We start from the raw sequence: 16,453 nt of genomic DNA, 5'->3' as shown, positions 1-16,453 counted from the left end.
AACACTTTCAGGTGAAAAGTCTTTTATGGTTCCTGATAATTTCAGGAAGTCTCTCTCTTCCACCTGCTTGTATATCATTCAGAAACAGAAAGTACAGGGCCTGAGAGAGAGGAGCCTCAGCAAGGATTATGATGGTGTCATGAGGAAGACAAAATAATCCACTCCAATTTACAGGGGAGATGGCAGTGAAATTCTGGGACGAGCGTGTGCAATGGACAGAACCGTCATCAGAAAACGGTGTGCAGCAAAGCACGTGTGGTTGGAGAGATACCAACATTTCAATTACACATTAAAATACTTGCCTTCAGTCAGATGGTGCAGCGATGCCACTAAACATTACTGTGGAGGAGGCTCAGTCTTTGAATTTCTGGCAAGCGGAGGCTGGAGCTCTGAGCCAAATGACAGTGTCAGTCTCTAGAGACTGCTGGAGGTGCAGCTTGACTCAGTCTGCCATGGATGGGAGGTGCAATTTGCACAACAGCTGTGGAAGGTGCTCCTGCTTGCTTTCCTCAGCCACACAGCAAACCGCAGTCATGCGCCTATTATCGTATTCAGGCACAAGGAAGTAAAGGATGGAGGAGTAAAAAACAAAAAAACAAGCACTGAACAAACAAATCCTTTGAGTACTGGCATTCACCCCAACTGGAATCAAGGGAGACAGGAGAGACTTTGATTCTGTTAAAAGAACAGGAGGACTTGTGGCACCTTAGAGACTAACAAATTTATTAGAGCATAAGCTTTCATGGGCCACAGGCCACTTCATCGGCTGCATAGAATGGAACATATAGTAAGAAGATATAACATTGTCTTTGATGAAGCGCAGAAGAGCAAACGACACACCTCTACATCCCAGAATGTGCTGCTGCTCTGCTGACAACCCAGAGACCGCACCTGTATCTATCAGTTCTTCTCTTACAAAGGGCAAGATGCCAGTTTCACTCAAGGAAGCTGCTGCATGGTCTTCGCTCATGAAACTAACACGACACTATTTAGCTAACTGTTGTCCAGTATCCAATCTTACATTCCTGGTTAACAGTTATTGAGAAGACTGTGCTGAGACAACTCCCAGAGTACCGTAAGAGCCTCAGATCTCCTTAACCCTTGTCAGTCTTGATATAGAACAGCAATTGCACAGGTGCCATTGGTTGATCACCTCCTGGCAATGGATGAAGATCATGTGTTCATCCTGACGTTCGAGCTATCAGCTGCCAGGATATCAATGACCATAAGGTATCAAAGACTCACCTGTGAACTGCACCAGCAATAGATAGGGCTGCTCTTGGGCGGTTCCATTCCTCCCTGACCAAGTGTTCCCAAAAGTTGGCATGAGCCACTTGTCCTGAATCAATGTTCTGTCCCCCTTAGAGTGCTGTTATTTGGAGTTTTGTAGGGTTCCACCTCATCCCCGTTCTGCTCCTGTTTAATAGGTATATAGGACCTTTAAGAGGGTTAGCAAGGAAGTATGGGATGCAGAATGATCAGTATGCTGACAACACCCAGCTCTTGTTCTCTACCATGCCTGATTCTGCCAGTGCTGTTGAGCACCTGGTCGCATTTGGAGATTGAGGCTTGGAAGAGAGAGGCAAGCTGTCTAAAGCTCAATTTGGATATGGCTAAGGTGAAGTTCACAGGCGGAGGGAAGTAGTGAGTAGATGTCACATTGATTTCTCACACCCTACTTTGAGGACGTGTCTGCCATCAGTTACTCTCATTCACATTCTGGGACTAGCGTTTGAGCTCCAGCTACCATCAGTTGACCATAGAACAGCTGTGCCTCATAATGCTTTGTTCATGGATCTGGGAACAGGACATGTGATTTGTGCCTTTCTCCAGTGCAGATGGCTGACCACTGATGTCCTATCACAGCACAGCACTTACCAGGCAGGCCACTACCTTCTACATCAGTTTACAATTACAGACTGGTAAGTCTAATGTCAGTACTGGGCAAATTAGTTGAAACAATAGTAAAGAATAAAATTGTCAGATACAGAAGAACAAATTGTTGGGAAAAAGATAACATGGTTTCTGTAAAGGGAGATCATGTCTTACTAATCTATTAGAGTTCTTTGAGGGGGTCAACAAACATGTGGACAAGGGGGATCCAGTGGACATAGTGTACTTAGATTTCCAGAAAGCCTTTGACAAGGTCCCTCACCAAAGGCTCCTACGTAAATTAAGTTGTCATGGGATAAGAGGGAAGATCCTTTCATACATTGAGAACTGGTTAAAAAGACAGGGAACAAAGAGTAGGAATAAATGGTAAATTTTCAGAATGGAGAGGGGTAACTAGTTGTGTTCCCCAAGGGTCAGTCCTAGGACCAATCCTATTCAACTTATTCATAAAGGATCTAGAGAAAGGGCTAAACAGTGAGGTGGCAAAGTTTGCAGATGATACTAAACTGCTCAAAATAGTTAAGACCAAAGCAGACTGAAGAACTTCAAAAAGATCTCACAAAATTAAGTGATTGGGCAACAAAATGGCAAATGAAATTTAATGTGGATAAATGTAAAGCAATGCACACTGGAAAAAATAACCCCAATTATACATACAACATGATGGGGGCTAATTTAGCTACAACTAATCAGGAAAGAGATCTTAGTCATCGGGGATAGTTCTCTGAAGACGTCCACACAGTTGGCAGCGGCAGTCAAAAAAGCAAATGGGATGTTAGGAATCATTTAAAAAGGGATAGAGAATAAGACTGAGAATATCCTATTGCCCTTATATAAATCCATGGTACGCCCACATCTTGAATACTGCGTACAGATGTGGTCTCCTCATCTCAAAAAGGATATACTGGCATTAGAAAAGGTTCAGAGAAGGGCAAGTAAAATGATTAAGGGTTTGGAATGGGTCCCATATGAGGAGAGATTAAAAAGGCTAGGACTTTTCAGTTTAGAAAAGAGGAGACTAAGGAAGGATATGATAGAGGTCTATAAAATCGTGAGTGGGATATCAAAGATGATTTGATAGCTGCTTTCAACTACCTGAAAGGGGGTTCCAAAAAGGATGGATCTAGACTGTTCTCAGTGGTAGCAGATGACAGAACAAGGAGTAATGGTCTCAAGTTGCAGGGGGGAGGTTTAGGTTGGATATTAGGAAAAACTTTTTCACGAGGAGCTTGGTGAAACACTGGAATGTGTTACCTAGGGAGGTGGTGGAATCTTCTTCCTTTGAGGTTTTTAAGGTCAGGCTTGACAAAGCCCTGGCTGGGATGATTTAGTTGGGGGTTGGACTAGATGAGGTCCTGAGGTCCCTACCAACCCTGATATTCTGTGATTGTATGAAATGAGGAAACAGCTATCTATATATCTAATGAGACATAAAAAGATGTCTGCAAAAACAATGAGTTCTTGTGGCACCTTCGAAACTAACAAATTTATTTGGGCATAAGCTTTCGTGGGCTAGAAAGCTTATTCCCAAATACATTTGTTAGTCTCTAAGGTGCCACAAGGACTCCTCGTTGTTTTTGCTGATACAGACTAACATGGCTACCACTCTGAAAAAAGATGTCTGTTACTCTGGGTACCTTTGAAAGGAGGGCTAGTTCAGCGAGAGCCACCAGCAATCCCTAATAAAAATTCAACCCCAACATTAAAACTTTCCTCTCTTAAAGACCTATGTAAAAAGGCAGGCCTTGCACCATGCCCTAAAAATCAACACTCGGTTGTATCAGTGCAAGGTGGAGAAACGGTTCCGAAGCTGAAGGCCTCTCAGTGAATGTTGTACCATAGGTTGGTGGGAACTACAAGTTGAGTGCTTCAGCTGGACTGCAGCTGTGGCAGTATTTCCTGGGGGAAGGAGAGGGGGAGAGAGTCCTATCCTCTTCAGAAATGTGCCCCCCTCCCCCCAAGCCTTTTAGAACTTCATAAAGCAAAGCAATACTTGTCTCCTCAAGATTGGATTAGTGCAATGCCCTGTACATGGGGCTGCACTTTAACTCAACTTGGAAACTAAAACATAAGAATAGCAATACGGTGTCAGACCAAAGGTCCATCCAGCCCAATATCCTATCTACCAATGGTGACCAGTGCCAGGTGCCCCAGAGGGAGCGAACCTTACAGGTAAGGATTAAGTGATCTCTCTCCTGCCATCCATCTCGACCTTCTGACAAATAGAGACTAGGGACACCATTCCTTACCCATCCTGGCTAATAGCCATTAATGGACTTAACTTTCATGAATTTATCTAGTTCTCTTTTAAACCCTGTTGTAGTTCTAGCCTTCACAACCTCCTCAGGCAAGGAGTTCCACAGGTTGACTGTGCGCTGAGTGAAGAACTTCCTTTTATTTGTTTTCAAACCTGCTGCCCGTTCATTTCATTGGGTGGCCCCTAGTTCTTATATTATGAGAACAAGTAAATAACTTTTCCTTATTCACTTTCTACACATAGTGGTCAGCTATCCCCTCATTCTTCTCTTCTGCAGATTAAACAATCCCAGTTCCCTCAGCTTCTCCTTATAAGTCATGTGTTCCAGTCCCCTAACCATTTTTGTTGCCCTCCACTGGACGCGTTCCAATTTTTCCACATCCTTCTTCTAGTGTGGGGCCCAAAACTGGACACAGTGCTCCAGATGAGGCCTCACCAATGTCGAATAGAGGGGAATGATCACGTCCCTCGATCTGCTGGCAATGCCCCTACTTATACATCCCAAAATGCCATTGGCCTTCTTGGCAACAAGGGCACACTGACTCCTATCCAGCTTCTTGTCCACTGTAACCCCTAGGTCCTTTTCTGCAGAACTGCTGCCTAGCCATTCGGTCCCTAGTCTGTAGCGGTGCATGGGATTCTTCCGTCCTAAGTGCAGGACTCTGCACTTGTCTTTGTTTAACCTCATCAGATTTCTTTTGGCCCAGTCCTCTAATTTGTCTAGGTCCCTTTGTATCCTATCCCTACCCTCCAGCATATCTACCACTCCTCCCAGTTTAGTGTCATCTGCAAACTTGCTGAGGTGCAGACCACGCCATCCTCCAGATCATTAATGAACATATTGAACAAAACCAGCCCCAGGACTGACCCTTGGGGCACTCTGTTTGATACTGGCTGCCAACTAGACATGGAGCCACTATCCGTCGAGCCCGACAATCTAGCCAGCTTTCTATCCACCTTATAGTCCATTCATCCAGCCCATACTTCTTTAACTTACTGGCAAGAATACTGTGGGAGACCTTGTCAAAGCTTTGCTAAAGTCAAGGAATAACAAGTCCACTGCTTTCCCCTCATCCACAAAGCCAGTTATCTTGTCATAGAAGGCAATTAGATTAGTCAGGCATGACTTGCCCTTGGTGAATCCATGCTGACTGTTCCTGATCACTTTCTTTTCCTCTAAGTGCTTCAGAACTGATTCCTTGAGGACCTGCTCCATGATTTTTCCAGGGATTGAGATGAGGCTGACTGGCCTATAGTTCCCCGGATCCTCCTCCTTCCCTTTTTTAAAGATGGGCACTAGATTAGCCTTTTTCCAGTCATCTGGGACCTCCCCCGATCGCCATGAGTTTTCAAAGAGAATGGCCAATGGCTCTGCAATCACATCCGCCAACTCCTTTAACACCCTCGGATGCAGCGCATCTGGCCCTATGGACTTGTGCTCGTCCAGCTTTTCTAAATAGTCCTGAACCACTTCTTTCTCCACAGAGGGCTGGTCATCTCCTCCCCATGCTGTGCTGCCCAGTGCAGTAGTCTGGGAGCTGACCTTGTTTGTGAAGACAGAGGCAAAATGAGTACATTAGCTTTTTCCACATCCTCTGTCACTAGGTAGCCTCCCTCATTCAGTAAGGGGCCCACACTTTCCTTGACTTTCTGCTTGTTGCTAACATACCTGAAGAAACCCTTGTTACTCTTAACATCTCTTGCTAGCTGCAACTCCAAGTGTGATTTGGCCTTCCTGATTTCACTCCTGCATGCCTGAGCAATATTTTTATACTCCTCCCTGGTCATTTGTCCATTCTTTTTTGTGTTTAAGATCAGCAAGGATTTGTATCTCTGCTGTTCATTTCTTTGCCTTTGGCATGTGTCTTGACATTCATTTGTACTGAAACTCATCTCGCTGCATGAGATTCGCTGTTCTGAATCTCTCAAGTCACTGTGCAGTTTCCAGCTGCCATAGTGCATTTGTTATTTTCCCACTGTGGCGTGATTAGAATTGGTAAGTGTTGAATTTATTCTCTCCCTGTTGACTGTGTTTGCACCAAGCAGGGATCATGTTTGGGTTGGGGTGTGGGTGGGTGGTCTGAGTATGCTCCGGGGACTGTAGGAAAATAGGTATTGAGGGAGCTTGGACTCCTTCCCATTTTCATTTGCTTCTCTAAATAAAGGAGCCTCAACTCTTCATAATAAAATGGCCAAAGCGTCTCAGCCTTTTCCAGGAGACCTTCACACCACTTCCCACAAAACAAGTTATAAAATGGATGATTTTAAAAATTGCTTCATTTTCTCAAGTATAACATGGAAGATGAATGAACTTGTCTGCAAGAGCTGAAGACCGGAACACCCAAATCACTACACACATGGGAGGAGAAACCAGCAACTCCTGTAAACAGCTCTTGGGTTTCTTTGGTTTTCCTACAGTGTCCATTTTCTAGCAACATTTGTTTTATGAACTTACCTGGTGACAAGAGATGGTTCTACCATAGCCACAATTGGCAATCACCTATTGCACAGGGCAAAGTAGACCGTTACTCTAGGGCAGAAAACTACTTGTGTCAGTGAACGAAAGGTTTGGACGTTTTTTAGTTCCCTTACAGCAGGGGAAAAACCTGGGGCAAGAGCTGACTAGATGACTTTGTCCAGGTTAATTTGTAACTTCTCTGTGTAAACAGCTGTGTATGCAAGGATTACCCACCATTAAGGCTGCACTAGCTAGAGCAAAATGGTACATGCAGTATGTCTTATCACCTGGGTCGAGTGTTCGTGTTTACTAGTCCACATTAGCTGACAGTGCAGCAGCATCTTTTGGACCTTGAATCTGCCATTTGGAGTTTCCTATACTCCTCGCTGCATTCTAGGAGCCATTTTATCTTATCTGCCCCAATATACCATAATGGAAATAGAACTGATCCTGCTAAAAGCTATTAACCCTTTAGGGTCCATCATTTTCTTGTTCGCCTAATGTCCCAAGCTCTTCTGTGAATGCTAGAAACACCTATGCAGTCTTCATTATAATCTTGTGGTTAGACAGGAGAATGGGAGATCAGAGTCCTCATTTCTATTCCCATCTCTCACTGAATCACTTTGAGACCACTTAATTTCACTCTGCATCAGTGTGCCTACCTATAATAATGGGTGTAATGGACAACTCTCTCAGAAAGCTGTTGAGAGCCATGTCAGCTCAGGCTGGGCTCTCATAACTAAGCAGATTGGGGCTGTCAACATTTAGATGAGACCTCTGAAGACAACTGCTGTAGGAAACTGTACTTGTAGTTCAAATTGCTCTCTCTCTCTCTGTTAGTGCAGACCCAATGCCTAGGGTTAGGGGGCTTTACAGTGCTGGAGGTAGCCTTTGGTTGTAGCTTTCATCCAAAGACCTGCCCGTCTTTGATTTCTAAAGATTCCATGGCAATTTTCATAAGATATTAAGCCCTACTGACTTAAGGAAATTCCTGTCTGGGTGACTGCATTCTAGATACGTAAATACATGCTACAGTTTCAATAGGATAACATACTCTTCACTTCCTGAGCTGAATAGGTGTGTAGGGTTGCCATGCACTATTAAGCAGCTGTTGTATTTGAGTCCATATGTGGCTATATTTCAGCAACGGACAAAGCAATTCCTGTCTTCTGCAATCAGTAGTTAGTATAGAGGAAAGGGCAAGAATCTAACAGATAATTATGGAATAACCTGCACAGAGAGAACTTCTTCCTAATATGTTAGTTATGTGATCTGCACCCTGAAGCATAAAAATGTATCACACATACACACAGACCATTTAGCTTAACTGTGTGTGTTCTCATTAACCACATAAATGCCTAATCCTTCTTTAAATCCTGCTAAACCCTTGGTCTCAGTATTGAGGCAGTATGTTCCACATGGTCATTGTGCAATGGATGTTCCCCTCTCAGGTTCAATGAAAAAATTATTCTCATTAAGAGAAGCTACCTCAGTAACAGTTAACTACTTTAGTAACTATTATGGGGTCATCTGTATGCACCAGAACATGCAATTTTAGTACATATTTTAGTTCTGGCTATTGCAGGTGAGATTGTTTACTATGGCTGAAAAAAAGGTAGACATTTAAGGAAGAGCCTTCCTCAGGTTAGCATTGGATTATGTGTTTTGTTGGTGGTTTTTTTTTTGGTCTCACAAAGACAAAATCCAAATTACTAAGCAATTAGGGATTTGTGAATGTAATTCTAAGCATAATTTTTGGTTCTGAATAGTGCTATCTTCTACCACTACCAGTTTTTTCATAAACTTTCCTTTTTTTTCTAAACAAAGTTACACATACAATGTAGGGTAGCTATGGCCTGTCTTGGTTCTGAAAACTTGAAAGCACAAACAGATTAGACACACTCCCTCATTCCTGAGAAAGTAAGTACATCTAGCATTTCAAAGGGGTGCTAGCCTGAAAATTAGCAATCAATATTGTGTTCAATTCCAGTACCTACCCATTGGCTTTTTGTTTAGAGTTGGCTAAACCTGCAAGGAACGGGCAGAGCAACTGAACACACCATCCTCTGGCTGGCGATTCTTCCCCCATTGGCTCACGTTCTTTGGAAGACACCAGGATGAAGATTCTCCATATCTTGGCTCAGAGAAACATGAACATTCACCCTGTTTGCTAAGGGATGCTCTTCAGGATTCTCTTTGCAGTATAATCACATGATAGGATGCAAAGAAAGGCTATAAATAGGAATGAGTCCTTGTTCAGTTTGCTATGGTATCGCTCACCACTCCTATGCCACAAGTTTCTGAACTGTATGCAGTTACTGTACTACCATGGTAGTATTCTCTGAAATGTTTCCAGTCCCACGCGCAGGGCCAGTTAGACAGGCAGAACTGCAGGGTCTCAATGCAAGGATCAGATGATGGTGTAGGGAGGAGGAGTTTAGATTTAAAAGGAACTGGGGAACCTTTTGGAAAACTGGGAGCCTGTACAGGAAGGATAGGCTCCACCTAAACTAAAATGGAACCAGATTGCTGGCACTTAAAATTAAAAAGGCCATAGAACAGTTTTTAAACTAAGGGCTGAAGGAAAGCCGACAGGTGAGGAGGAGCACGTGGTTCGGACAGACACATCCCTTAGGGGAGGATCTATTAATGGAGATTCTCTAAGTCCTAGTAAGGAGAAGATGGAAGATGATAAAATACCGGTAGGATTTGATTAGAAACAGTCAAATGAGAAAGAGTCCCATTCAATTACATCATGTAATGGCAGACTGCTAAAAAGTGACAAGTTCTTAAAGTGCTTATATACAAATGCTAAAAGTCTAAATAATAAGATGGGTGAACTAGAGTGCCTTGTATTAAATGAGGATATTGATATAATAGGCATCAAAGAAACTTGGTGGAATGAGGATAATCAATGCGACACTAATACCAGGGTAAAAATATATCAGAAGGACAGAACAGGGTCGTGCTGGTGAGGGAGTGGCACTATATGTGAAAGAAAGTGTAGAATCAAATGAAGTAAAAATCTTAAACCAAACTGTACCATAGAATCTCTATGGATAGTAATTCCATGCTCTAATAATAAGAATACAGCAGTAGAGATATATTACCAACCACCTGACCAGGATGGTGATAGAGACTGTGAAATGCTCAGGGAGATAAGAGGTTATAAAAATAAAAAACTCAATAATAATGGGGATTTCAACTATTCCCCTGTTGAGTGGGTACATGTCACCTCAGGACAAGATGCAGAAAAAGTTTGACACCTTAAATGACTGCTTCTTGGAGCAGCTAGTCCTGGAACCCACAAGAGGAGAGGCGATTCTTGATTTAGTCCTAAGTGGAGCACAGGATCTGGTCCAAGAGGTGAATACAGCTGGACTGCTTAGTAATAGCGACCATAATGTAATTAAATTTAACATTCCTGCGGTGGGGAAAACATCACAGAAGCCCAACATTGTAGCATTTAATTTTAGAAAGGGGGACTACACAAAAATAAGGAAGTTAGTTAAACAGAAACTAAAAGGTACAGCACACCAAAAGTGAAATCCCTGCAAGCTGCATGGAAACTTTTTAAAGACACCATAATAGAGGCTCAACTTAAATGTTGACCCCAAATTTAAAAACACCATAAGAGGACCAAAATAGTGCCACCGTGGCTAAACAAAGTAAAAGAAGTAGTGAGAGGCAAAAAGGCATCCTAGTGAGTAAAACAGAAAGGAGCATAAACTCTGGCAAGTGAAGTGTAAAAATATAATTAGGAAGCCCAAAAAAGAATTTGAAGAACAGCTAGCCAAAGACTCAAAAAGTAATAGCAAAAAAAATTTAAGTACATCAGACACAGGAAGTCTGCTAAACAACCAGTGGGGCCACTGGTCTATTGAGATGCTAAAGGAGCACTCAAGGACGATAATTCCATCATGGGGAAACTAAATTAATTCTTTGCTTCGGTCTTCACAGCTGATGATGTGAGGGAGATTCCCAAACCTTAGCCATTCTTTTTACTGTCCCAGATTGAGGTATCATTAGAGGTGGTTTTGGAACAAGTTGATAACTAAACAGTAATAAGTCACCAGGACCAGATAGTATTCATCCATGAGTTCTGAAGGAATTCAAATGTGAAATTGCAGAACTACTAACTGTGGTTTGTAACCTATCATTTAAATCAGCTTCTGTACCAAATGACAGAAGGATAGCTAATGTGATGCCAATTTTTAAAAAAGGGCTTCAAAGGTGATCCCAGCAATTACAGGCCGGTGAGACTGATCGGGCAAACTGGTTGAAACTATAGTCAAGAACAGAATTGTCAGACACATAGATGAACATAATTTGTTGGAGAAGAGTCAATATGGTTTTGTAAAGGGAAATAATGCCTCACCAATCTACTAGAATTCTTTGAGTGGGGTCAACAAGCATGTGAACAAGGGAGATCCAGTGTATATAGCGTACTTAGATTTTCAGCAAGCCCTTGACAAGGTCCCTCACCAAAGGCTCTTAAGCAAAGTAAGCTGTCATGGGATGAGAGGAAAGGTCCTCTCATGGACTAGTAACTGGTTAAAAGATAGGAAACAAAGGGGAGTAATAAATGGTCAGTTTTCAGAATGGATAGAGGTAAATAGTGGTGTCCCATAGAGGTGTATACTGGGGCCAATACTATTTAACATATTCATAAATGATCTGGAAAAAGGGGTAAACAGGGAGTTGGCAAAATTTGCAATGATACAAAACTATTCATGATAGTTAAGTCCAAAGCAGACTGTGAAAAGCTACAAAGGGATCTCACAAAACTGGGTGACTGGGCAACAAAATGGCAGATGAAATCAATGTTGATAAATGCAAAGTAATTCACATAGGAAAACATACTCCCAACTATCCATATAAAATGATGGGGGTCTAAATTAGCTGTTACCACTCAAGAGAGAGCTCCTGGCATCAATGTGGGTAGTTCTTTGAAAAAACATCCACTCAATGTGCAGCGACAGTTATAAAAGCGAACAGAATGCTGGGAATCATTAAGAAAGGGATAGATAATAAGCCAGAAAATATCATATTGCCTCTATATAAATCCATGGTACACCCATATCTTGAATACTACAATCAAATGTGGTCATCCCATCTCAAAAAAGATATACTGGAATTAGAAAAGGTTCAGAAAAGGGCAACAAAAATTATTAGGGGTATGGAACAGTTTCCATATGAGGAGAGATTAATAAGACTGGGACTTTTCAGCTTGGAAAAGAAAAGACAAAGAGGGGAATATATAGAGGTCTATAAAATTGTGACTGGTGTGGAGAAAGTAATAAGGAAGTGTTATTTACTCCTTCTCATAACGCAAGAACTCAGGGTCACCAAATGGAATTAATAGGCAGCAAGTTTAAAACAAACGAAAGGAAATATTTCTTCACACAACACAGAGTCAACCTGTGGAACTCTACCAGAGGATGTTGTGAAGGCCAAGACTATAACAGGATTCAAAAAAGAACTAGATAAATTCATGGAGGATAGGTCCATCAATGGCTATTAGCCAGGATGGGCAGGGATGGTGTCCCTATCCTCTGTTTGCCAGAAGGTTGGAATGGGCAATGGGATGGATCACTTGATGATTGCCCGCTCTGTTCATTCCCTCTGGGACATCTGGCACTGGCCACTGTCGGAAGACAGGATACCGGACTAAGATGGACCTTTGGTCTGACTCAGTATGGCGATTCTTATATAGTCTGCAAGTGGCTGAAATGGACATCAACTTCTCATGCCAAGGCACTCAATGCCCTATAATGTCTGCCCTATCCCTCAGTGTCTCAACTCACTATTTCTTCTGCCAAAGGCCCAGGCCTTCCCCTTTAAATCAGCCGCTGCCACCACCTCCACTTCCCAGGTGTCAGGAACAGACAAGCAGTCAGGTGAAGTTAATCTACATGAAGCAGACTGAGCTGAATTTCTAGTTACTTTTTTGCCTGGAAAATGTCGGCTGGTATCTCAGCCAGCTAAAAAACCCTCCAAAAATTGAAGTACAAAAAAAGGGACACAGAACAGTCAAGACAGAACACTTGTTTTTGTCAATTTTTTTTTAAATCCCAGCCCAGCTTCTACTAAGACTGGACACTACGTACAACACTCCTAGAACTGTAGAAGAATGGAAACACAACAGGGAAAGGGGGGCAAGACAGCACAGTGGCCAGCTTCAGACACTCACATACATAAAGCCAGCAAAGACTGGAGTCAGCAAGGCCCAGGTGCCCCGCTAACAGGAACAATCCCAAACACGAAGGTAGCACGTGAAATGTATTTACCTATTTAAACACAGGCAGCTGGTTAGGCTAGGATGGGGAAGATAACTGCTAATTCCTTGTACTACAAGGAAAGAATGGAGTAAAAAACCAAGCCCGTGGGCAGGTTTTTTGCTTTGTGAACCTCTGTCTCTGTGCTGCTGGTAACAGTGGTAAGTATAAAAAAATCAAAGAAAAATAATCTATTTATAGAACAAGTCAGTAGTCTGAGACATTTAGAAAAAAGTAAAAACAAGTCCTTTTTAAAAAATGGATTTACTAAAACAACTGTCACCCAGGATTACCCCACACCCTCTGTCCTCCAGCAAACCCGGGGGCAACTTCCAACAGGATCTGCTGCTGATTATAGGCAAAGCCAGCAGGGAGGGGATCTGCGCTGTGATCAGTATCTGCAGACTGCTTGCTGGTATCGCTCAAGGCAGGCCATGCCTGTAGCTCGTGATACTGGAAATACTTGTGAATGGAAGTTTTCACAGAAGCACATGTCAGGGTAACCCATGAGGTAAGTGGGCTGTCCTCATTCCTCCCATCCCTGGGCACAGATCACTTTGCTGTATCTCTCCACCAGCTTCAGCCTGTGTCAAACAACTGTAATATACAGGAGCACGGAACACTAACAATGCCTAGAACAGGAGAGATGACCCCTGTATAATGAAGGAAAGTGCTCTTTACTTTCCAAGCTCTGGCATAGACTGACATCTTAACTGATGCTTTGTGGCCCTCCTCAGGACGGACGGGGAGATTGACTTTCCCTGTCAGGAAAATATACATGGTGGGGTGGGGCTGGGTATCTTTTTGGTAAACAGAACCAGTGCTGATTTCTGAGACCTTGAGCTCCTTTGCCCTCTAACTACAAAATAGAAACTAAGAGCTATTCAGCCACCCCCTTCCATCCCTGTAATGTAGTGTGAGCTGCCTGGCCATTGAGGCAGGTTCATTATTCCCATACACTTCCCTGTTGGCTCAGTTGGTACGGAGAGACCACTGGGCTGAAGGTAACTTCCAAATCTCTGCATGGACAATATGACTCCATGGGGCAACCTGGTAGGGCTGAGAGCTCCAGCCAATGGCCACCCATTCCATGCCAACCCCACTTCCCGTTTCACAGATGCACTTCTAACACACCCAAGTGTCTAATCTAACAGACCCATGTCTGCTCAGTCTCTGAAGGCAGCACCCACACTCAGCTGGAAACACTTTCATTTAAAATATTGGCTGGAACTCCCACAGAGGTGGAGTCTGCATTGATGGGTTGGAACCACTGTGCCTCTGACATCCCCGTTGTACAGAGGAAGCCAGCAATAAGGGACCATCTCTGCTGCAGGGCTGTACATCCTTGGTAGTGAGGCTGAGTGGCTACAGTAGCTTCAAATACCCTCTTTCAGTAGGGTCTCGGTGGTCCATTTTCCCCAAGTCCCAGGGAGATTGAGTAGTTGCTAACTTGTCTCCTTGAGATCTTCCATTGGTAGCTTGTAGCTCAGTAAGAACTGGGGAGGTGGTGCATGAGCTGGGCTACTTGGGCCCTGCATCGGTTTCTTTGCGCAGTTCATACAGATGTAATCCTCGTTCTCTGCCATTTCTGGAGAGACGCCAACACAAACTTGATGAAACCACTCGTCACAGCCACCATCACACTGCACCCAGTCTACCTGCAAGAGACAAGATCAACACCTCATGAAGAACCCTGCGAGGGAAACAGGTGTCCGATTCAACTCTCCAGACCCATGTCAGAAAATAAGCCCAGGACTCTGCTCAAGTCAACTGTCAAAGTCATGACAGTTCTTTGCTAGGTCCAAACCAAGGCAGAGAGAGAGAGAGACAACCTTGGCATTGCTTTCTACAGCTCCATCACTTCACACTCAACCTGTATTGTCCTGAAGATGCAGAAGCTGCCTGGTTTCAGTGTGGCCTATAGTTTAGGTTTAGATTTCAGTACAGTTGAGTAGTATCAATAGATCCTGAGAAAGGATCACATCCTATAATGCGAGGACTCTCTTCTCAGTCAGATGTGGGGAATTTTGTAAGTTGGACTTGCCCCAAAGCTACCTGCACGATACCCAGCCTAAACATTCAGGGATGTTCTTCCAAGATAATCCATTGTATTTATGTCAATTATCTCCTTAAGTACCCAAGGAAGCAGAAACTCAAGTTTAGTCAGTTGCACAGAGCAAACAAAGAGCACTAGTAATATGTGCAAAGGGAATGGATTAGCACTATCCTGATTCCTAAGGATCAATTACAATGGAAATGTTAAGAGTGAAAAAGCCTTTCGAAATCCAAGAAAGCTTAAAGTACACGTTACTAGAGGGCAAGGACATATGACCAGCCCTTGGGAAAGAGCAACTACAGTGCCTATACGGTGACCAAAAATACTGTATTTATTTTCGGTTTTTTGCTATAAGTATCCCCCCTCCCAGCAGAGTCCGAAACAGATTACTGACAGTTTCTCATTTAAAACATACTAATTAACCCCAACTAATTTACCCACTTCTCTACTCGCCCCTTCTTCAATCCCACCCCCCTTCTCTCCCATCCAGGTCACCTCCATGAATCTCAGTCCAGTTGCCTTCACCTAAATAGACAAAGAGGATGGTACCAACTGGACTCAAGATGTCTCCTGAGAAATGCATAAATCATAACTTACTATCTACTGTCTACTACTAAGACCCAGTTCCTCTCCTATCCTAGGTCAGGATGCTCACAGTGCCATTCCAGACTCCCTACTTTAACTACCCAATCACTTTACACCATGAGGTGTTTTCTGATTTTTATTTTGAAAAATGGCAATTAAGCCCCACTTCTGTCTCCTCTCCTGATTCTTCAGCATATCAGCAGCTGAAACACCATTCATCAAAGCCACTATTTACTTCAACTTTTCTGAACAAAAGCACCTTGCACACACTGAAAACCCTTTGCCTGATCCTCCCTCACTCATGACCATGCTCCCTAGCCTCAGCAATATTCTGGAATACAAGGGCTTCACTTACCACTTTACCTAGACCATCCTCCTTTTGATTTTCCAGGTTCTAAAACTGTTTGATTTGTCTCTTCATATATGGAGGATTTCAGAACTATCAGTCACTCTTCCCTGAGGGCCTTCAGCAAGGAGCCAATGATCTTCACTTAGTACAAGAAACTAACTGCTTTGCTGTTCCCTCACTCTTTCACTAGAGCTCATCTCGAAGTATTTCTTTTCTCCCTCCTAGACTTTTCATTGCTGGATTCAACCATTAATCTTTTGATCCAGCTGATCAAGCCACATGTACCATCTCCCTGTTAAGTTTGACAATAAAGCTTAACTCCACATAATGAAGCCCTTTTCAAGGGGAAAAAACCTTTGTCCCAAGACCCTCTCCTATCATTCCCCCTAACATAGCCCAACCTTCACTTCCAGGGCTAAGCTGGACAACCAATCATCCTTGACTTGACCAAAGTTTTCGTTTGTTCTCACATCACACAGGTGTAATAGGAAGCCTTGCAATCTGAGGAACCCTGCCAGAATTCATCCCCCATTCCTTTGACCCTGTCTCAGATAAAATCCTTACTCACTGCCAATTG

At 43.1% G+C, this 16,453-nt stretch overlaps 1 protein-coding gene across 2 annotated transcripts in view; it reads right to left on the bottom strand.

Moving 5' to 3' along the window:
• Positions 1-706: 706 nt before the first annotated feature.
• Positions 707-16,453, bottom strand: part of KDM5A (lysine demethylase 5A) — a 96,174-nt gene continuing 80,427 nt past the window's right edge. For both annotated transcript variants that reach the window (XM_048829075.2, XM_048829083.2), the window contains one exon: positions 707-14,544. In XM_048829075.2, coding sequence (XP_048685032.1) covers positions 14,332-14,544 — 213 coding nt within the window. In that variant the 3' untranslated portion in view covers positions 707-14,331. The remainder of the gene's footprint in view (positions 14,545-16,453) is intronic.

This window comes from Caretta caretta, chromosome 1 (assembly GCF_965140235.1).
Source record: "Caretta caretta isolate rCarCar2 chromosome 1, rCarCar1.hap1, whole genome shotgun sequence".
Classification (NCBI taxonomy): domain Eukaryota; kingdom Metazoa; phylum Chordata; order Testudines; family Cheloniidae; genus Caretta; species Caretta caretta.
The sequence above is the reverse complement of the archived record's forward strand: the minus strand, read 5'-3'. Positions and strand labels throughout refer to the sequence as shown.